General features: G+C 44.2%; 1 protein-coding gene across 1 annotated transcript in view; it reads left to right on the top strand.

Annotated features, from left to right (window-relative positions):
* Positions 1–349: 349 nt before the first annotated feature.
* LOC147445111 (mRNA-decapping enzyme-like protein) overlaps positions 350–22946 on the top strand; it is a 42792-nt gene continuing 20195 nt past the window's right edge. The window contains exon 1 of the mRNA XM_086527588.1: positions 350–627. Coding sequence (XP_086383714.1) covers positions 478–627 — 150 coding nt within the window. The 5' untranslated portion in view covers positions 350–477. The remainder of the gene's footprint in view (positions 628–22946) is intronic.

Genomic DNA, 22946 nt, shown 5'->3' with positions numbered 1-22946 from the left:
GTATATGTATACACATATACCAGGGCCCGTGCCACACTAGAGTAGGGAACGTCTGACCATGCTAAGATGGCGTGCAACCATTTGCCATGCAAAAAGTGAAAGATGGCCTCCAACCCATGTTGTAGCCGGATGTGGAGTATTTACCACTTGGACAAGCAAGATTCGCCAAAGTGAAGCGGCCGTTTGTAGCACATATGACATTGACTTCTTGCCCACAAACGGAAAGAAACTGCGTGTGACAGCGGCCTAGGTAGGGCAGACTGAGAAGGTGACATTTATCTACTGGTAGGACCAGGATGAGACGGTGAAAATAGCACCATTTTATCTACTCTTTGTAAAGCAAGTCCGGTTTTGGTTAGAACCGTGGGCCTGGGCTCCTTTGTCTGTCCTGCGTAGCTCGTGTAGCAGACGACTTTGATCTACATTCCCTGCAGGCAGGAGGACGCTGCCGCCCCGGATCATTGTTGGGGTCCAGGGATGGTGCAGAATGGTAGATTAATCAACCAGGAAAGTACCTGGGAGCTGAATCGAACGGTTCTGCAGCGTATAGACCATCACATTGAAGATATTCTCATCACTGCAGGGCATGTCACTCTCTACGAGTTTGATGTGGATGCATGTCAATGGGTAAGCTGCCTGTGTTCTATCTCTTTGCTTCTTTTCAATTCTACCTTCTAATTAGTCGCAGGGCATTCTTGAGCATATGCTGAGTTTGCTCTTGCACATTTCCTCCTTTTGAAGTATCTTCTGCACCCTTTAGAGGTATGCGTATGTGGCACGAGTTTGGTAGTCGGATGTGACATTAGGGCTGTTGATGTGAGTTGGTGGGACGACAAAGCTGATTTTTTTACTGTTCTCTGCTGCACTCTACTTTTCTGCTGGATTCTCATGTTTCATCGAAGTGCTCAGACAAGTTTGCTTAAACCCCCTTGCATTAATTCCAGTATGTGAGGCTCTCAGCTGCAAGTGTTCTCTACAGTTTGTGATTATGTTAAGGAAATCGTAAACTTTGTTTCTTATCTCACATTATCTTATTTGTTAACCTATATCAACACATTAGATGTTTTGAAATGTTACCTTGTCAACACAGATAAGAAGCATTGTCCGTCGTTTGCGTACCATATCTTGAGAGGTATTATAAGTGAATTTTGACAATCCTTTTAAGCTTTTCTTTTTCGCATGGCCAGTTAATATCAATATTGCAAGTTTTTGCTCTTGGCATTGACCATATGATCAAAGCTTGCTTGCTCACTTTCTTGGTGGTGTGATGCGTCTCCGTCTTCATTGCTAGACCTGCTTACAAATCATCAAGGCATTGGTCGTTTTCTTCGAGGTCAAGATTGAGGGGTGCTCATCTGGGAAATATCATTGTCTGAAGTTTAGCATACCATACCTCTGTTTTTGAGAAGTACATCATGAAAATGGCACTCGGCTTTCATGCAATAATTTTAATAAAGCTCAATGACTGCAATGTTTCCAAGTTCTATTCACATTGCATGTCACTATATAGTGACAAGAGGGATCGTCACTTAATCTTACATTTTGTTATGGTTTGCATTTCTTGCCTCTATGCATGCAACACAGTTGTGAGACGTTGCAAATTCAAGGATGAAATTGTGTTTATCAGAGTGTGCTTTGTGTCATTCATCCACTAGTTGGTCGTGTGTCAATTCTTAAATGCTTTGAAGTGTGCAAAGCTACTTCAGCTGAATCCTCATTAAAAGATTTGCAAAACTACAATGGGCTAGTCATGCACATGCTTGCACACCACCCGCTCCGTGATTCTTGCTGGTACAGGACCGTGACTTTGCATACGGCTAGTCTTAGGCTACATTGTAATGGCGTTGGGGGGTGAAATAGGCTTGAATAAATGAATGCAGCTTGTACAATCATTTCTGTAAAGTGGTAGGGTCCTATTTGTCTGACGGATCTCTAAGGACATGTAGGTTCACAACGGTTTAGGTACTGCATTTCTTGGGCTTTCTTAGTTTGGGAAGAAGCCAGAGAGCTTGAAGAGGAGGCCACAACCACCACCAAGATGAAGGTTTATAAGAAGATACTGTTGCAAAGGGACGACTGCCCATGGACATTGAAGAAGACAAAAAGATGGCTCTAGGTTGTCACAAATCAGCCCTAACAGTGGGGTGCCCTTCTTTTTATAAGCGAAGGGACTGTACAATTGCACAGCCAAAGGTCTGAGAAATGAAAAGCCAAAGGTCGAACAAATGAAAAGGGAAAGGTCAAGCGAAAAAGGAAAGGTCGGATAATTGAAAAACCAAAGGTCAAGGGCAACCAAAAGGCTAGGCTAGTACTTATATAAAGGTTTCCTAGGGGCATTTGTAACCATCATTAGTTTTTGGGCGATCATTCTCTTTGAGCATTTGTGAAGACGAACAAGGCATCGAGATTTCTCGAAGAGGACGAAGGCTTGAGCACTTGTGAAGACGAAGAAGGCCTTGAGACTTGTGACAACAACTTGTATTGGCCATCTTTTGCAATATAAAAGAAATCCCCTCGGGGGTGCTCGTCTTGAGGGCCAATGCTTCTGGGAAGGAAGTTGGCCTTTCTGTGTCTCTTATGTTTGGTCTCTCTCTCTCTCCCTCTGTCTTTCTCTCTCCAAGTTGAAGTGTCCTCTATTGTGATTCACCATCTGTTCTATAATCACTTTCTGTGAGGAATCAAACAGACACACACATATAATTGCAATCTACACAACTTGGTAACACTTTATCACTTAAAAAACAATTTTAATAAGAGAGAGAGAGAGAGAGAGAGAGAGAGAGAGAGAGAGAGAGAGAGAGAGAGAGAGAGAGAGAGAGAGGAGTTACACCCCAAATGGCACTCAAATTTTGGTGCTCCTTTCGGTATATTTCTTTACATTGCTTCAACAAAGTACAACTCACAGTGGCTCTACTCTACTTCCCCACGCGGTAGAATGCTAGAGAATGAGCCAATACCACTTATTTGAAAATCCTTGGCCTCATCCAAAGCAGGACATGAAAACTAGAAGATTCCAAAGCATCAAGTCTCAAAAGTAAGCGTCCATAGGGCTGCCTGTACTCGTTGCCATGTCATCATGGATTTTGGTGCTTTGCGAGCTGATCCGTGATTCCGTACATGCTACCAAGTCATCGTCTCTACGCAATTTTGCTTCGCGTGTGTTGCTTTATTTTAAGGTTAAGCCCCATCATCCAAAGTTCTATAAGTTATAAGTTGTTGGGGATTAGGATTTTAATCCTAACGCATTTAATTTTTAGGTCACTCAACTAATGTTCTGAAAGTTGGTAAACCTTCTATTTTCTTCTTCTTTTGCCAGGGTTTAGGCCTTTCAGCTGAGATTTGCAAAACTCTATTAAATTACTCCAAAAACCAAAGGTCGCTGAGATGTTGCTGGTGTTACACAGATGGTTATCGATGCGAATACAAGACATGAAAGGGAAGAGAAAATTTAAGCACGACATAGAGTATTCTTGCTTTCACAAAGAGATTGGCATGGACCACCTTTCTAGGGGTCAAACGAATGCAGTGATCAAATGTGTCTATGATCCTGACGTCAAATCCCTAACCCTAAAGCTCATCACATATGCCTTCTAAAATCAAAGCAATCGTCCTCAATTGCAGGATAAGGTAGAGAAAGAAAGGAATAAAATAATGTGCATTCTTTTAACATTTGGATAATTGATATCGTACTTTATTAGTTGGGCATGCGTACTAATGCGATGTCTTCATTATGCAAAAAAAAAAGAAGCTAGCTACAGACACCTTGATTGCGTTCGAAAATTTGTCAATTGGCCAAAATAAGATCTTCATACTCTCAATCAAATATAAAAAGTTTGTCATGGGTATACACAGGTCCAATGCATATGCAAATGACATTGGATCTCATCAGAGTGCAAGTTCCCAACTCATGTCTCTTTGGATGCGATCGCCCATCCAAAGTCTGTGGAGAGTCACAAAAGTGAACATCTGCCTCATGGTATGATGGATGTATGCCATCGGCCAAACCATGATACAATTGCCAAGGAGTCGCTCTATAATCTGACATTGATTTGTTGAGTGACCCTGTTGGCCACTTACTTAAAGGCACGCAGGCCCAAAAGCAACTGTTACAAAAAGTTGGGTGTCCCCAAAAGCTTTGACACGCTTAGAAAGCCAACTGCTTTCTTAACTCGATCGAAAAGCACCCACGTCCCATGTTTCTACGTCATCTGCATTGGTACCTGCCACATCAGCACATGGTCCTACCACATCACACCGTGAATCTTGCAGGAATTTTCTCAATGATTCACGTGTTGTTGGGCTTAGATTTGGGTCTCCTCATCTGGTCCTGCTCTAGTGCGACTCCTTCTGTACTCTTTGGGTGTGATACGGTTATCATAGTTATCGGGGATTGCCACCTCGTGGGCTGCCTCGATTATGCTTGCAAAATAGATATAGGACAAAAACTAGTTCAACAAACATTGACTCTTAAGTACCGACATACTATACCACATATATCCAGCACTTGCACGAAGACGACAATCACTGAACATTCACATCACTATCCCCGTTGAGATCTTAGATGAGAATTATGATCATTGTAACTTATGTCACAAGACGAGCACCACATGCCAATAGAAAAGAACAGACTGAACAGAATTTTAGCACTTCAATAACAACTGAACAGAGACGACACACGACACGGAGTGGCGGAATTCCACCCTAGAGAATATTGGCCCCAAACCTTGGTGCCCCTTTCGGTATTTCTTTATATTGCATCAACACAGTACAAGCTGGTACTCGAGACTCTGCACCTTCTTCAAGAAGCATGCCAGAGAATGAGCCCTAGCCTCATATTTAAAGGCCCTTGGCCTGAAAAGCAATTACAGTGAAAAGGTTCAAACTCAAAAGCAACTGGCCCAAAAGCAATGCCCAAAAGTTCAGCGTAAATCACGGAAATCCGTACAGCTGCCACGTCAGTAGTCAGCGCAAAATGTGAAAGTCCGTACAGTCTGCCACGTCATCATGTCAACGCAAATTGCGGTACATCCGTACTGCTACCACGTCATCAGCTACATGTGTGTGTGGGTCTTGCTTTATTTTAATTCCTTTGTCATTGGGGGCCCATCGGACGGGCTCCCCATAAGTTGGTAGGACTTCTTCTTCTGTTACTTGTTCTTCTTAGGGTTTAGGCCCCTCGGCCGGGATCTGCTAGTTGGCTCCATTCTTCAGGGCTTTGACACGTCAGCAGTTTGTGACATCCCCCTTCTTGAAAGAAAGTACTTTCGTCCGCGATTACAACATATTTGCAAAACAACTCAAGTTAGCTCAAAAATTTCCGAGGGTCATTTCGGGGGGCATTCTGTGGGACAATCAGTTTGCTTTTTTTTTTTTGTTAAGGAGTTGTCTTCTCCTTTCAGCTCTTTTTGTAAACAGATTTGGACACTCCAAGTCAAGAATCAATCGTGACAGCACCAAATAACCACTTCAAATAATTCACAGATCACAATAGATTTGCATTGGCCCGGCAGAGTTCCGTGCCTAGGGATATTGGCCCCAAAGATTGGCGCCCCTTTCGGTATTTCTTTTATATTAATCAATTCAAAGTACAAGAGAGTGGGTCGGGATTCACTCTCAGACTTTGCGTCCAGATGCTCTGAGAAGTGAGGCCCTCACCACTACTGTAAAGGTTACAAGGGATGCCCAATAGCAGAGTCCCAAAAGGTTCAAATCAAAAGCAACTGCTCTCTCTCTCTCTCTCTCTCTCTCTCTCTCTCTCTCTCTCTCACAGAGTCAAAACTTGAAAGCAAAAGCATTCTCTCTCTCTTTCTCATTGCGTAGAGAAAAAGCAAGATTTGCGTCGCTCATCATTAAAAAAAAAAGCCTCTGCGATTTTCAAAAATTAGGGTTTGCAAGAATTTTAGGGTTTTTGGCAAAAATCAGGGTTTCTTCTGTTCGTAGCCACGTCATCACTTTGTGACATACCCCCCTTTTGAAAGCATTGTAATCGACCGCGATTACGCCTGCAAAACCGACAAAAGCCATAAACCGTCTTAGCAGACATTGACTGTTAGAACCTACGTACTAGGAACACACTTCTAGCACATGTACAAAATCGACAGTCACATCACATGACATCACAGGATATCACCAGACATCACAGGACATCACATGACATTCAACATTAATTCGGATCTTAGACATGATTTATCGGCAATGTAGCTAGCAATCACATCTAGGTCCAATCGGGACCTCATCGATGTCCGATTGACTAACCCCTATTGCAACCATGTCTATTCGAGATCAATCAGACCAAAATGCTGCAGTCATTTCGGCTATCAGTTCCTGCACTCAAAAGAAGTCAAGAACAAATCAATATCATTATTAGGAATTCCATTTCATAAAGTCATCCAGCAGAATACTGTCAGCTCGCAGTATCCCTGAAGCTCAAAGAGACATCAGTGACTTTAGTATCAAAATCAAGGCATCTGTTGACAAAGGAGCGGAGTAACTCCCCTCTTATGCATCCCACTGCACCAAATCTTTGGCCAAGCTGAATTTCTGGGTTCCGTTTGGAGTAGACTATGCTAAACCAAAACATCGAGGTAAAGTTTCAAATTTCGAGGAGTATCTGCTAGGTCCTCCTCCATCATCCACTTCGCATCAAATGCAGGAAAGTTCTTGAACTTAACCAAGAACCGCCTTCAGACTTTACCTTTCTTCGTATCTGTATGTGCCAAAATTTGTTCAGGAACAAGGGTCTCCTCGTTTTCTTCCACTACGGGTTGCTCATCAGGCTCCCCATCATTAGGCACATCACCCTTAACAGGTTTCAAGAGACTCACATGCAATGCATGGTGAATCCTTCAAGTATCTGGCAGTTTCAATCGGAAGGAGACATCATTTATCTTTTCAGTAATCTGGAAAGGTCCGTAGTATCGCATACTAAGCTTTGGAAAAAAACCTCTCCTTTCCCTTTTTCTTTCTTAGGCGTGTCTTCTCAAAGCGTAAGAGCACCCAATCATCCTCCTTCAGTTTTAATTCGCGACGATGGCGATCCGTTGCCTTTTCCTTTCGTTCTTGAGACTTCTGCAAAGTCTCGCGAACCTTGGCAAAAGCCGTATCCAAATCTCGCGAATATTCATCGGCTTCAAATATCTAATCTTTCGTGCTCAGGAAGGATGGAACCTTCGCAGCACTTTCAACAATCTCAAATGGCGTCTTCCCCGTCGAAGAGTGTATCTTGTTATTGTAGGCAAATTCCACCAAAGGTAAGTTCTTTTCCCATTGAGTCTTCTAATCTGAGATACAAGACTTCAATAAAAATCTAAAACCACTGAATTGGCAATCTCAGATTGCCCATCAGTCTGCAAGTGGAACGATGACGAGAACTGCAACCGCGTGCCAATGTTCTCCCAAATTGCCTTCCAAAACAAACTCATAAATCTGGGGTCTCTGTGAGAGACAATCGTCTTAGACGTGCCATGTAATCGGAAAATCACCGTGATCATTTTGTGCTCTCGGGAGATAAAAAATGAAATCCATTTCAGCGTTTTCCCAGGGGCGGGTGGGTATGGGTAAAGGGTGTAACAATTCATGTGCCTTATGCCTGTCAAACTTGACCTTCTGGCATAGTGTGCACAAACTCTTCCACATCCTTTTTAAGTCTCGGCCAAAAGAAGTATCTCTCTACCCCTTCATGGTGGTAGCAATGCCGCAGTGACCCGTAAAAGGTGGACAGTGGCATTCAGTCATAACCTTTTCCTGCAACAGCTGTGTAAGGTACAACATAGTCTTTCTCATCAAGTAGCCTTCCCGAAGGGAGTATCCAGCTACTGTCTCCCCATCCCGTATCCGTGTGAAAACAGCTGCAAAATCTGTATCTGTGGCATACTGATCGACAATGTCCTCGAAGCTCCTATGATGTATCGCGGAAATAGCCAGAACCAACGGCTTCCGAGACAAAGCATCTGCCACGACATTCTTCTGTCCCTGCACATGGACAATCTGGAAGTGAAACTATGACAAGATGTTTGCCCACCGCATCTGCTCTTCCGAAAGCCGCTTCTGTGACAAGAAGTAGCGCAAACTCTGATGGTCTGTAAAATCCGGTCCGAGTAGGTAATGCCGCCACTGAGTAAGAGCATGGATAACCGCCAAAAGCTCTTTCTCATATATCTGTGTTGTCATCTTCGGCCTAGAGAACAATCGGCTCTCGTAAGCAATGACATGGCCTTCTTGCATCAAGACCGCACCCAGACTACGACCATAAGCATCACAAAATACTTCAAATGACTTCTGCAAGTCCGACAAAGTCAAATCTGGTCTTGTAGTCAATTTCTCTTTCAATGTCTGAAAGGCAGTCACCTCTGTGGATCCCCACAAGAAAGAGACTCCTTTCTGTATCAAGATATGCAAAGGGGAAGCAACCTCTGCAAACTTTCGAATGAACCATCTGTAGTACGAACACAGTCCCAAGAAGCTTTCAACTTCATGGGCATTCTTCAAATTGGGCCAATCACGGATAGTGTCTATCTTGGCCGGATCCATTTGCACTCCTGTCGCTGAGACAGTGTCCCAAAAAAAAAAAAGTATCTATGAAGCATATGATCTCTGTGGTCTGCTTCATTCTTGGAGAGAACAATGATATCATCAAAGAAAGTGCCAACAAATAGCTTGTGCTCTCGAAAAATCCTGTCCATCATCCGGTTAAATGTCACAGGAGCATTGGTTAAACGAAAAGGCATCACCAAAAACTCAAATAACTCAAAAGTCGTCCAAAAAGCTGTCTTGCAGACGTCTTCCTACGCGATTCGGATCTGATGATATCCACTCTTCAGATCAATCCTGGTAAAGCATGAGGATCCCTGTAACCTGTCGAGTATATCATCGATCCTAGGAATCGGAAATCTGTTCTTTATGGTGATTTTGTTGAGAGCTCTATAATCGATACACATTCTCCAAGATCCGTCTTTCTTCAAATCCAACAACAGTGGAGAGCAATACGGTGAAGTACTATATGCTGGACAAGACCCTTTTCCAAGAGGTCTTTCACTCGGTTCATAATCTTTTCATTCTGTACTCGGCTCACACGGTAAGGTGGCCGGTTGGGTGGCGTGCTTCTAGATATCAGGTCAATGGTCTGATCTTCAGGCCCTCTGAAAAACAATCGGCATGAGTGTGGAGAAAAATCTTGGCGTTCTTTTGATCAGGTCAAAACATGTTCAAGCTTTATCCATCGTTCAATTCTCTCCCAAAAGAATGAGTAAAGAAACTGAAGTTCATCAAGTACAATCTCTGAGCCCTTCATTTATCAAAGTCGCTTTCTCGGCCCGGTAGTCAACCACGGCGTAGTTCTTGTGGTACCAAGGGATCCTGAGTAGAACGTCACTCGCGTGCCCTGAACACCCTTGTTTTTGCAAATGAAGTTTGCCAATGCTCGGTGTAATGGCAACATCCCATCCGGGTGCAAGTCGAACTACCTTCGCCTGTGGCATCAATCTGTCGGGCGTAATTCCAAATCGAGCTACCAATTCCAAGTGAAAAGAAGTTGGCCTTGGCTCCATCAATAGAGCTTCCTGTTCCTTCACTTTGCCCCAAAAGCGGCAAAGTTTGTACTTTCATTCATTAGATTCGGTGCAGGTCCCACGCCATGTGGTACCAGTTCTGTTTTTCTATCTTCCTTTTCTGCCACGTTCCTCAGCTGCTTTCGAACTCTCAGGCCTATCGTCGTCTTTATCATTTTGTTCTTTTTGTGCCTTTTTAGGACACTTCGCAAAGATATGTCCATGTTCCCCGCATCCAAAGCACTTCCCCTCTCTGATGAAGCGAGCTCTCTCCTCAGGAGTAAGCTTGGGGTGCATCCTTTTTCTTTGGGCTGCTCTTTTTCTTTCTACTTTCATTCATAGAAGTCTGTTCGGCTCGTTGTGTCATGGCCTCATCTGTGGGGTAGGTCGCCAGAGTGAATGGCAAAGCCTCGCTTCGCATGACTCATCAACTCCTAAATAGAAGCTGACTTCTGTTCCAAGCAGTGATCTCGGATCTCTGTAGGTAGACCCAAGGTTAACCGCTCAATCTGTTCTCTGAATGAGATCTTCTTGAATGAAGTGGCGGGTAGAAAAGAGCTCCAGAATCTTTCACAATAAGCATTGATTGTATCTTTCTTGGTCATCCGAAGATGGTTCCAAGCAGCTCGTATATCTCGTTCATATTCTTGCGTCAACCAAGAAGAAATAAAAATCTTTTTAAATTTCAGCCATTTAACTGGCGCACTCTTGTTTAAAAGAAGCGTGGACTACCAAGTACGAGCATTCCCCTTAAGGTAAGAGGTAGCTCTCCGAATCTCGGAGTGCTCTGAATAACGTCCTCCCGCGATAGCAATGTCAAACTGCTGTATAAAAGACAAAGCTTTCGAAGCATCTGAGTATCCTGAAAAAGTATCAAACTTGATCGAGTGGCCACCTTCCTTAAACTCTTGGACTTTCTTGCTTTTATCTTTGAGAAAGTCATATTGGTTGGCTTTGTAAAAATTCTTCTTGTTCGCATAAAAGTTTCCATGATCAGAATCTGAGAATCTGAGCTGTCTGTAGACGAGTCCTTAGTAGAACTGTCAGTCTCTAGGCGAGATTTAGTCTTCTTTGCCTTTTTCTTGCCCTTTCCGAAGCTTTGTTTCTTGCTTCACTTTTTACCTTTTCTGTCTTCTTTGCTCGAATCTGAAGAGCTAGAAGAACTGTCAGAAGAAGAAGAAGAAGAAGAATTGGGTACTCCTTCAAATCGAACACGCTTCTTCTGTTTCTTTGTCTTATCAAAAGTTGACTGACGACCCAAATATCCTGGGAAGTCAGTGCTTTTCTTCTGCTTTTTGCCGTGCTTTTTGGCTTTCTTTTGCGCGTCAAAAAGCTGAGCAATCCTTGCATCAACCACCTCTTCTAATTCCTTCTGTGAATATTTCTTGTGAGCAGAAGGTTTCTTGAGAGTGGGTGTAGTGGTTTTGTGCCACTGCTCATGCACTTCCTGAAAAGAAGTCTCGCTCATATATTTTGCAAATTTTGGATCCTTTGCAAAATTGAGCATCATCTTCGTTGCATCGACGATCAACTGGCGACGCTCCATTTCTCGCCGCTCCGCCTGAGTTGGCCAAGGCAGGCCATACTCTCTGTCGGAATCTTCGTTGTGATCCCTGCCCGCATCTCCAGATGTAGAGGGAGTCGACTGATCCTTGCGTGAAGCCATAGGTGCCGCGGAAAAAAAAAAATTGGGGATCGGATTTCCCGTAGAAGAGAAATCGGCCGTGCTTTGATACCACTGTAACAGACTTGGACACTCCAAGTCAAGAATCAATCGCGACAGCACCAAATAACCACTTCAAATAGTTCAGAGATCACAATAGATTTGCACTGGCCCGGCGGAGTTCCGGGCCTAGAGATATTGGCCCCAAAGACTGGCGCCCCTTTCGGTATTTCTTTTATATTAATCAGTTCAAAGTACAAGAGAGTGGGTCTGGATTCACTCTCAGACTCTGCGTCCAGATGCTTTGAGAAGTGAGGCCCTCACCACTAATTTAAAGGTTACAAGGGATGCCCAAAAGCAGATCCCCAAAAGCTTCAAATCAAAAGCAATTGCTCTCTCTCTCTCATAGAGTCAAAACTTGAAAGCAAAAGCATTCTCTCTCTTTCTCATTGCGTAGAGAAAAAAGCAAGATTTGCGTCTCTCATCATTAAAAAAAAAAGCCTCCACGATTTTTGGAAATTAGGGTTTTTGGCAAAAATTAGGGTTTGCAGGAATTTTAGGGTTTCTAGCAGAAATTAGGGTTTTTGCTGTTCGTAGCCACGTCATCACTTTGTGACACTTTTGATCAAGGAGTTGGCTTCTCCTTTTCGTCCGTATTGGAACTCTTGATATTCTGGCGTAGTTAAATTAGCCATCACTCCTAGACGGCATTGATCTTCCACGGGTCTCTTGATGCACTAAAATTACATACCCCGGCAATCTCATCCATTTAGGAATATTCAGTAGTTGGCACATCACTATGCAACACAAATGCTCACATATACAAGGTGCCTTATGCCGATCAAACTTGACCTTTTGGCACTGTGAACAAACTCGTCCACATCCTTTTTGAGTCTTGGCCGACTCTACGACACAAAGGAACGTTACAATTAAACTTGAGACTAGAATTCATCATGTCAAACAAACCAAGGCTTGGCACCTAGAATGCTCCCAAGCAGTCAATGACATCATGTTGGCCCAAAAGGTTGGCTCCCCTTTCGGTATTTTTTATTCAATTAAACTTTGGAGAAAATCTGTGACTTCCTACGTGCTGTCCCACCTCTATTGGGCTGAAAATGACCTACTCTAGCCCAAATTTTACAGCATAAATGCAGTAGGAGGCTTCATAGACAAAATCCCCATACCCTAGGTGATTTCCCGCGCACATCAGAGCACTTTGACAAGCCTGGCGAGAAAATACAGCATGCTGAAATCTCTGTTTTTCGCCTTTAAAATGCACCGGATCACTTGTTTTGCAGTTTCCTAGCTTCCCCAACGCTCTTGGGACGATTAAGGGTCAAAACCCTAAACCTGCAAAAATACACAGCAGGCTGTAATTCCCTGTTTTGCGTGCAAGTCGCTCTTATAGCAAGCCCTCGAGCTCCCGCACCTGTAGGGCTACTTGCCCTTTGGTTTGGACGAGATTTCTTGCGAGAAATCTCTCCGAATCAACTTGTACCCACACAATTGTACATATAGATGAGTAGCCCTTGAGTTGGGTGGGCATCACGTTTCTATATTCAAAAGGGGCCTAAATGACTTTGAATTGAGCCTAGCTAACCTTTTACTACTCGGATTTTAGTGCCGATTGGCCTGACCAACTCGTGGCGACTTGGCTTTCACTACTACGTGTTAAAACTCTCGGCCATCGGCTGTTTCACACTAGCCATACAATGATCGGCCATTTGTGACTTCAAAAGGAGGGTCCCAATAAAATCAAGGGAAAGAAATCAACAACTAAGGTTAGTGGTTGTCATAGCAAGGCGTCTTTTGAGATTATTGAGGGTGGCAAAAAGGTTCCTCCCATCTTGCACACAAAGGATAAGATTTTTGAAGCAGATCGATATGTAGAGAATATGGATGAAATGTCTAAGAAAATCAAGCTTGCCTTGGAGAAGACTCGGGCAAAACAGAATAGGGTTGTTGATCGTCACCGTCATGAACACTTCTTTTCAACTAGTGATTGGGTTCTTGTGCAATTTGAAAAGGCAAGGTTAAAGAAGATGAAGGGCAAGGAATGGGTGTTTCCGAAGTGCAATATGCATTATCGTGGGCCTTTTCAAGTACTTGACAAGATCAATGATGTTGTTTATAGGTTGAAATTGCTCGACACTTGGAACATTCATAATGCATTTCAAGTGAATCTTCTAAGACCCTTTGTGGGTGATGTGCCAGAAGATATGACGGATGAAGATCAACCAGAATTTGAAGAACTTGATGAGATCTTGGTATCTGAGCAGATTTTGGCACATAGGAAAGAAAAGTTAAGGGAAAAGTTGCACGACGTTATTTGGTGAAGTTCAGGAACTATCTACCTATGGATGTAAAGTGGATGGAAGAGTGTGAACTGCTAGTCACCGAATGTATTGTAGCTTTACCTTGAAGCTTGGGGGTTACAACCTACGTATGCCCCAACTCAACGTGTTCAAAAGTGGGGTGATGATGGAGCTAGCACATCATGCGTACATACGGATTTAGTGCAATAGAAGTGTAGATGGATGTTTTATGACCTTTCTTGCCGATACACGTGATGATAAAAGGATGCTAATCACACTAAATAATCTATGGCATGTATATTTGGCGTGCAATCGATGACATTTGCGATATCAAGAGGGGCTAATGTAATTCCAAGTTCCTATGCTTGTGTCTTTGCCGAAAACCAACCAAGGCTCACTTCTTGAAGAAAAAGTGATTCTGTCCCGGCAATGTCTCCCTGAAACTGGCCCATAGACTCGCTAAAGGGCAGTAGACTTTAGCTTTCACCCGATCTTTACACTGTTTAATTTTACGACACAAAGGAACTTCACGAATAAACTTGAGACTAGAATTCGACACTTAAAACAAACCACGGCTTGGCAACTAGAATGCTCCCAAGCAGACAGTGACACTGCGTCGGCCCAAAAGGTTGGCGCCCCTTTCGGTATTTCTTTATTCAAGTAAACTTTGGAGAAATCTTGTGAATTCCTATGTGTTGTCTCACTTCTATTGGGCTGAAAATGACGACCTCTAGCCCAATTTCGACAGCATAACTGCAATAGGAAGCTTCACATACAAAAATCCCCATACCTTACGTGATTTCTTGTGGGCATTGGAGCATTTTGACAATCCTGGCGAGAAAATACAGCACGCTGAAATCTCTGTTTTTCGCCTCCGAAATGCACCGGATCACCTGTTTCGCAGTTCCCTAGCTTCCCCGAAGCTCCTGGGACTATTAGGGATCAAAAAGGGTCAAAACCCTAAACCTGCAAAAATACACAGCAGACTGTAATTCCCTGTTTAGGGCTACGTTTTGCGTGCCAGTCACATCCGTAGCGAGCCCTCGAGCTCCTGCACTTGTAGGGCTACTTGCCCTTTTATTTGGACGATCTCTCCGAATCAACCTATACCTGCGGGGGACTAGCAACTAGCTAATCGGGTACCTGTACAGGACATAGTTACACCGGAGCAGGAACGGGGGCCTCCGGAACGTTTCCAGAAAGGGGGGGTTCGGGAATAGCGGAACGGGAACGGGGGTCGGAACAATAAACCTAAAATATGCTATGGGGGGGCTTGTTTTTGACTCTTGAGGCTTGAGGGAGAGGGTTTGGATTATCTAGGAGAGGATGGGAAGGATACCCACCTTCCCCCCCAAAAAGCATTCAAACAACATTGCCCAAATGTTATTTTTTTTAAAAAAAGGACTAGATTTTTCAAAGTTTAAAAATCTGCCGGTTTGGATCCACCTTCCGAGGTTCCGCTTGGCGTTCCGTCCCTACGGGGGTTCGTTCCGCCTGTCGTTCTGGTTTTGCCTAGGGACGGAACGACGTTTCGTTCCCGTTTCCGTTTCAAGGGAGCCCGAGGATTGGGAACGCGTTTCGGGATCGGGAGGAACCCGTTCCCTTGTTCCTTGTTGCCTTGGTACAAGAGGCGTTTGCCTCGGCAATCGCACATGAACCCACACAATTGTACGTATAGATGAGTAGCCCTTGAGTTGGGCATCATGTTATTGTATTCAAAAGGGACGAGAGATGCACAAGAGCGCGATCATCGTGCTACATAAGACAGGGGAGAAGGTAAGCTTTCCATTAAAGGTGTGAGCACGTGCACCCACTATTCACACAGACAATAGTTCATAATGAAGTCAATTCAGCTTGTTCTCCTCCCCAAATGGATTTTGGGCGCCCCCCATGCCAACTTGTCCTTGTAGAATGCTTTGGAGCCTCCATGCGTCCCTTATGCTCTTATGAGCTAATTTCCTAGTACCCACCAACTTATAAAGTGTCGCATGGGGCATAAATGACTTTGAATTGAGCCTAGCAAACCTTTTACTACTCGGATTTCAATGCTGATTGGCTCGACCAACTCGTGGCGGCTTGGCCTTCATTGCTACGGGTGAAACTCTCGGTCATTAGCTGTTCCACATTGGCCATACAACGTCTGGCCATTTGTGACTTCAAAAGGAGGGTCCCAAAAATTAAATAAAAATCAAGGAAAAGAAACCAACAACTAAGGTTAGTGGTTGTCATAGCTTCATGACACTCCCCACTCTGCAACCTGTCAAAGATGTCTACAAAATCTGGATTTGTGGCGTATTGATCAACCATATCCTCGAAGTTTTGATGGTGAACTGCCGAAATAGCTGGCTTGCGAGACAATGGGTCTGCCACCAAGTTCTTCTTTCCCTTAACATGGATGATCTGAAAATGAAATTGCGACAAAATATTTGCCCATCTCATCTATTTGTCCAATAGCTCTTTCTGGGATAAGAAGTATCTCAAACTTTGGTGATTGATGAATACTAAAAAATCGGCTCCGAGTAAAAAAATGGTGCCATTGAGTAACTTGTAAGAGCATGGATGACTATCAATAGCTCTTTTTCGTAAATCTGTGAAGTCCACTCTGGGTGTGAGAACATTCTACTCTCGTAAGCTACAATATGGCCCTCTTGCATTAAGACTGTTCCCAGATTGCACCCACATGCATCACAGTAAACGTCAAATGGCTTTTGCAAATGTGGTAGTATCAACACTAGACCAAGAAAAAGGAACCCCTTTTTGTGTCAAAATGTGAAACGGAGAAGCAATCTCTGCAAACTTTCTAGATGAATCGCCTATAATACGGACAGAAACCCAAAAAGGTACGAATGTTATGTACATTCTTCAAATCTGGCCAATCTCTAATGGTTTCAACCTTGGCCGAGTCCATCTTTACACTCTCCGCGGAGACAATGTGTCCCAAAAATTGTATCTGAGGCAAAACAAACTCAACTCTTTTTCCCATTAACCACCAATCTATGTTGCCACAGTACCTGAAAGATGTGTAAGAGATGGTGTGTGCTCTGCTTCACTCTGGAGAATACGATGATGTCATCGAAAAAGGTGCCCACAAATGGCCAGTACTCTAGAAATCTTGCCCATCATCCTATTGAACGTTGGACGAGCATTCATGAGACCGTAAGACATCACCAAATACTCGTGCAATCCAAAGGACGTCCTGAACGCGGTCTTGTACACATCTTCAGGAGCGATCCTGATTTGATGATAGCCACTTTTTAGGTCGATTCTGCTAAAGCACGTAGAACCTTGTAACTTGTCCTATATATCATCGATCCGGGTTATTTGGAACCTGATTTTGATTGTGATTTTGTTGAGAGCTTTGTATGTAGTCAATGCACATTCTTTAAGATCCGTCTTTCTTTAATACCAACAACACTGGCAAACAGTAAGGTGCTGTACTTGGCTGAACTAGACCCTTTTCAAGAAGCTTTTCACTTGGTTCATAATTTCCTTATTCTAACTCAATAAGGTGGCCAGTTCGATGGCGTGTCGTTGGGAATCAAATCAATCGTGTGATCTTCAGGTTGTTGAGGAGGTAACTCTCCCGGTAAGCCTTTAGAGAAGCAATTAGCTTGAGCTTGTAGAAAATCTTGTCGTTTCTTCTCAAGGTCAAACAAATTTGATGTTTTATTGTCATTTAATTCATTCAAGTAGATCGAGTAAACAAACAGATTAGATTTCACTAATTTTGAAATGGCCAAAACCGATATAAGTGGGATGAACTTGCCCTTTAATTTTACATCAAGTATTATATTTCTAGCCTTTTCATTCTTAAGTGTCGCTTTCCTAGCCCTGTAGTTGACCACAACGCCGTTCTTATAGTATCAGGAGATTCCCAAAAGGACGCCACACCCTTCCAAAGGCATGATGTAGAAGTCCTCATGCCCTACATGCCTTTGACAATGCAACCGAAGTTGCGTATGATAGGTGTAATGGCAACATCCCGTCCCAGTGCCGCTAGAATTGCCTTGGCTAGTGGTCCCATTTTGTCGGGCGTGATCCCAAGTCAAGCCGCCGATTCAGTTGAGATGAAGTTAGCCTTGGCTCCTCTTTCAAAGAAGATAAGAGCTTTTGATCTCGTACTTGGCTCCACGCTTTGCAGAGTTCTGTACTTTCATCCTTTTGTTCTAGGTCAGTCCCCACAAAATGTGGCACCAGCCTTGCCTTGGTCTTTCCTTTCTTTGCTTTGCTTTGGAACTCTTTGGGTTGTCCTTGGCCTGATCATTGGATGCTTTGTTAGGGCACTTAGCAAGCACATGCCCTTGTTCCCCGCATCTGTAACATTTGCCCTCTTTGTAGTACTCGGTGCGTTGCTCTATTGACAATCTACGGCCTGATGGTTTCATTTTCTGTTGTTTTCTCTTCTGGGTTACCTTTAGTCAATTCTTGTCCGGTCCTGACTGCCACAAGTCTGACTGTAGGGTCATAGCAAAACCCTGTTTGGCATGTCCCACGAGATGTTGCATGAACTTTGACTTCTTTTGCAAACAATAACTCCATATCTCTATAGGGAATCCACAGTAGTGTTAAGACTTACACACTCTGTTGCGTCACATAGGTCTAAGGCATACTTGCATGGCTAGTATGTCTCCGGGCTGGCCACCCATAGTCTAGGTTGTACCTAGTCCCCCGGCCGTCAGAGTTTCAATTTGTCCGGGCGCCCCACTATATTCCTTCTTTTTATGCTGTGTCATGGAGGCTTCCTCATACTCTACTCGACCTCCCCTTAAGGCACCTATTTATGGAGCCAGGGGGCTACCCACATATCATTTGGTTGTTGTATTGGGTCTTCTGCTCATGGTAGTCATGGGGGGCGATCAGCCCCCTTTGGGCCTCTTCACCATATCTTGCGTTGTGGTCTCTCTCTCTCTCTCTCTCTCTCTCTCTCTCTCTCTCTCTCTCTCTCTCTCTCTCTCTCTCTCTTCTCCTCTCTCACGCTTCTGCACACGTGCACTCACATGGTATCAGAGCTTCAGGCTCATTCGCAACAGGTATTCCTCTCAAGGCATCAAATCATCAAAGTGTGTGCAAATGGAGCAAAGGTCTGCCAGCGTTTTCTGCATCAGCCAGGCAAGCGACAGGATGCTGAGTTTTCGTCGCGGAGGACCCCTCTCCACCTGCGTTTTTTTGCAGATCCACATGGCGATCACCTTCGAGGTGCAAGCGCTAGCCTTCTCAGGCTGTTTCCTCGCCGGAACACCCCTCCCTCTACCTGCGTTTTCAGCCAGCAGATCTGTGTTTATTAAACAGCAGCACCTGCGTTTTTATGGCTGAATTGCCAGCGTTTTCAGGACAGCAGGTCAGCGTTTTTTGCAAGAGGGGGACAGTGCTGGGCTTTGCCCATTGGATCTTGCTTTCCCACACGGCTTGGCATCCGGTGCGTTGCCGTCGAGAATCCTCTACATCTTGTACAGATTTCAGCCATACATACCTGCTTTTTTCTTTTTTCTGTTTTCAGCCCTCCTTGGGCTGTGCCATTGATTCCCCCCCCTCTCTAGACCCTGCACACCGCTCCGGACCCTGCCGGGAGCGTACGAGCACGCTGAAAATCACTGGACTTCAGTGTTTTCATTACCTCGCAGTTGCGTTTTTGGGTGGACAGCAGCCTCATGTTTTTTGTTTTGTACAAAGGATGAAGTTACCTCCTGCCAGGATGTCACGTGCACAGCTAACCCTATGTGCATGTGGACAAGCTACTTCATGACAAGGGTTCAGTCAGCCTAGCTTAGGAAGCGTTCTGGCACTTTTGTGGGTCTATTCGTAGACCGTGCATGTCCAGACACTACTCGTTATTTGAAGGTTATCTTCTTCAAGGAAGAAACAGGTAGAAAAGTATTCCAAAATCTCTAGTAGTAAGTATCCAGTGTGTCGTCCTTGGTCATCCTCAGATGATTCCAAGCGGTGATCCCATCTTGTTCGTATTCCTTATTGAGCCACGAAGAGGTGAAAACTCGCTTGAACTGCAACCACTTAGTCGGTGCTTCCCTGCGTAATAGTAGGGTAGACCACCATGTCACGGCATGCCCTTTTAGATACGACGTTGCTCTTCATACCTTAGAGTGCTCTGAGCAATGCCCTCCTGGAAACGCGATAAACTGTTGGATAAAAGCAAGGGCTCTATGGATATCCCTAAACTCGAAAACGTATAAGATAGTCGTACTGGTTTGCTCAGTATAAATATTTCCTCTTTGTCGTGTACATCGGCTCATCGGAATCCGAACTCTTAGAGGACGAAGAATCTTCATCCAAACTGTCGATATGCTTCCGAGACTCCCTACGGGACCCGCTCTTCTTTGCCGTGTTCTTGCCTTTGTGTTGTTTTTCTGATCTTTCTTTGCTTCCTGCCTTTTTTGCTCTCATCATTGGAGTCAGAGGAAGAGGAACTCTCCGAGCTGTTAGAAGAGGAGGATGAGGAATTGGGATATTCCTCAAAGCGATCACGCTTCTTTAATTTATTGGCGGCCTCAAAGGTAGATTTGCGACCCAGGTAGCTGGGATCATCTCGAAGTGAACACGCTTCTTTAATTTACTGGCTGCCTCAAAGGTAGATTTGCAATCCAGGTAGCCGGGATAGTCAATTGCTTGACTCTTTTACCACGACTGCCTCTTGGTCTTCACGAGTCTATTGACTCGTCGCTCAACATCTTCATTAAATTCATCCTCTTAGTACACTCTCTGTCTAGATACCGACAATCTAGGTTTTTTTTGGAGCCGACTTGAGAGGTGAATGGATGGCGGCACGCCATCGGGAGTGCACACATGAAAAGCATCGTGAATCTTTCAAGTTTCTAGCAACATCAGTTTGAAGGACACATCGTTTATCTTCTCTTGAATCTGGAAAGGGCCATAGTATCGCATACTTAGCTTTGGAAAAAGCCGCTCCTTTCCCTTTCGTTTCCTAAGGCGTGCCTTCTCATACCGTAAGAGCACCCAAATCATCTTCCTTCAGTTGCAAGTCGCGTCGAATCTTGTCGGCTGGCTTCTTATGCCGTGCTTGAGACTTCTCAAGAGCCTTGTGCGCCTTGGTAAAAGCAGTATCCGGATCTAGATCATACTGATCTGCTTCAAAAATCTAATTCAGGGTCTAGGGAATTCTTTGATCTACGAGTTGATTCCCTCTTTCCTTTCTTTCCTTGTGCGTGTAGCTTCTTTAGCTTCCCCTGTCCATTGGCACGTCAGTGGCAATCATTGGAACCCTAAGACGCACTATCATCTGATCCCCTTTCTCTGGAATCCTTTGATGAATTTGCATCTGGTTCTCTTAGTTCGTTGGAACCTTCGGATGTGTTACCATTTGATTCTCCAGAATCCTGCGATGAGTTCTCATCCGATTCTCTGATTCATTCTTTTCAATGTGGCAGACTCTTTGCCTTGTTGAGATGGATACTATTCTATTCGTAAGATAAGTCAATGAGCCGACATGCATTCCAAATCGTTGCTTAGCATGTCCCATAAGTCTTTGAATAAAGTCAGACTTCTAGTTTAGACAATAGTGCCGAATCTTTTTTACCAAATCACAGCAAAACCGATCAATCTGGTCTCTTTGGTAAATAAGTATCCCGAAACCTATGGCAGTAGTCGTCCAATGTGTCATTCTCAAGTGATGCCAAGCTGTGATGACATCTCTTGCATATTCATATAATATCCAAATTGTCACGAGTTTTAATCACGTCGCATGTGCTTCTCTACCATGTCAGTACAGTTTCTTTCAAGTAAGATGCCGCCTTTCACACCGTGGACTCGATGGGTGTCCTGGTAGCCTGAGTACGTCTCAAACCTGACGGCGTGACTCCCGTCTTGAACTCCTTGGTTTTCTTGTTGATCTAGTCAATTTCAAAAGAGGATGAGCTCTCCTGCTCTGAATTGCTAGATGGCCTTCCATGCCTTCTAGACCTTTTTAAAACTTTGCTTAGAAATTGAGAAACCTTCTAAGCACCCTCCAATACTTCAAATGGCGCCTTTCCTGTGTGTCGTTGTAGGCAAACTCCACCAAGGGCAAATACTTTTCCCATTAAGTCTTCTGATCCAAAAAATAAGACTTCAACAAACTCAAAACCATTGAATTGGCCATCTCAAATTGCCCATCTGTCTTCGGGTGGAACGAGGACGAGAACTGTAACTGCGTGCCAATGTTCTCCCACGTTTCCCTCCAAAACAAACTAGTAAACCGGGGATCTCTATCCTAAGCAATGGACTCAGGCATGCCATATAGCCGGAAACTCTGTAAGACAAACAGACTAACAGTTTTGCCCAACAATCAGGCTTAACTGTCTTCTTTACCGTAAAGAAGTGAGCCCGCTTACTGAATCTATTGATGATTGTCCAAAAGCCATCATGCCCACTATGAAACTTGGGGAGATCAAAGATGATTTCCATAGCAATGCTTTGCCAGGAGTGGGTGGGAGAGGGTAAAGATTGTAAGAGTGCGTGTGCCTTATGCCTGTCAAACTCGACCTTTTGGCATACGAAACAAGTGCTAACAAAGTCATCCACCTCCTTTTTAAGCCTCGGCCAATAGAAGTAACGCTCCACACCCTTCAAGGTGGTATGTATGCCGCGGTGGCCTGTAAAAGGTGGACAATGGCACTTTGTCAAAAACCGTTTCCCTCATAGGTTGTGTAACACACATCGTTTTGCGCATCGAATAGCCATCTCGTATGGAATATCCTGAAACTGTCTCCCCGTTCTGAATCTTGGTAAAAATATCAGCACAGGCAGGATCCGTGGCGTACTGATCAACCATATCTTGTGATGAATTGCGAAAAATAGCCAGAACCAAGCGCTTCCGAGACAGTGCATCCGCCACTGTCCATGAACATGGATAATCTGGAAGTAAAACTGTGACAGGACGTTAGCCCTTTGTCACGAGGCTGTGGCAACCACTAACCTTAGTTGGTTTCTTTCCCTTGATTTTTATTTATTTTTTGGGATCCTCTCTTTGAAGTCACAAATGGCCCGACATTGTGTGGCCAGTGTGAAACGGCCGACGGCCGAGAGTTTCACTTGTAATCGAGAAGGGCAGGTCTCCATGAGATGGTGGGGTGAGTTGGCACTGGAATCCGAGCAGTAAAAGGGTGTCTAGGCTCAGTTCAAAGTCATTTAGGCCCTCACTACACTTATAAGTCGGTGGCTACTAGGAAATTAACTCAAGAGAGGCAAAGTGGACACTTCTCCAAGCCACATCAGCTAGGGGCGCCCAATTTTGAGAGAAAAGGTTGGTCTGGGCTGCCATCTTATTCATTAAGTGATCCATAGTGTGTGAGTAGTGGGTACAGGTAATCACAGCTTTAATGGAAAGCTTGCCTTCTCTCTTGTCTTATGTAGCGCAATGATTCCACTTTCGTGCATCTCCCCCCTCCTTTGAATACAGAAACGTGATGCCCC

This window comes from Adiantum capillus-veneris, chromosome 13, assembly GCF_014529385.1.
Source record: "Adiantum capillus-veneris isolate H3 chromosome 13, ASM1452938v2, whole genome shotgun sequence".
In the NCBI taxonomy this organism is placed as follows: domain Eukaryota; kingdom Viridiplantae; phylum Streptophyta; class Polypodiopsida; order Polypodiales; family Pteridaceae; genus Adiantum; species Adiantum capillus-veneris.
This window is presented reverse-complemented; position numbering and strand designations above follow the sequence as displayed.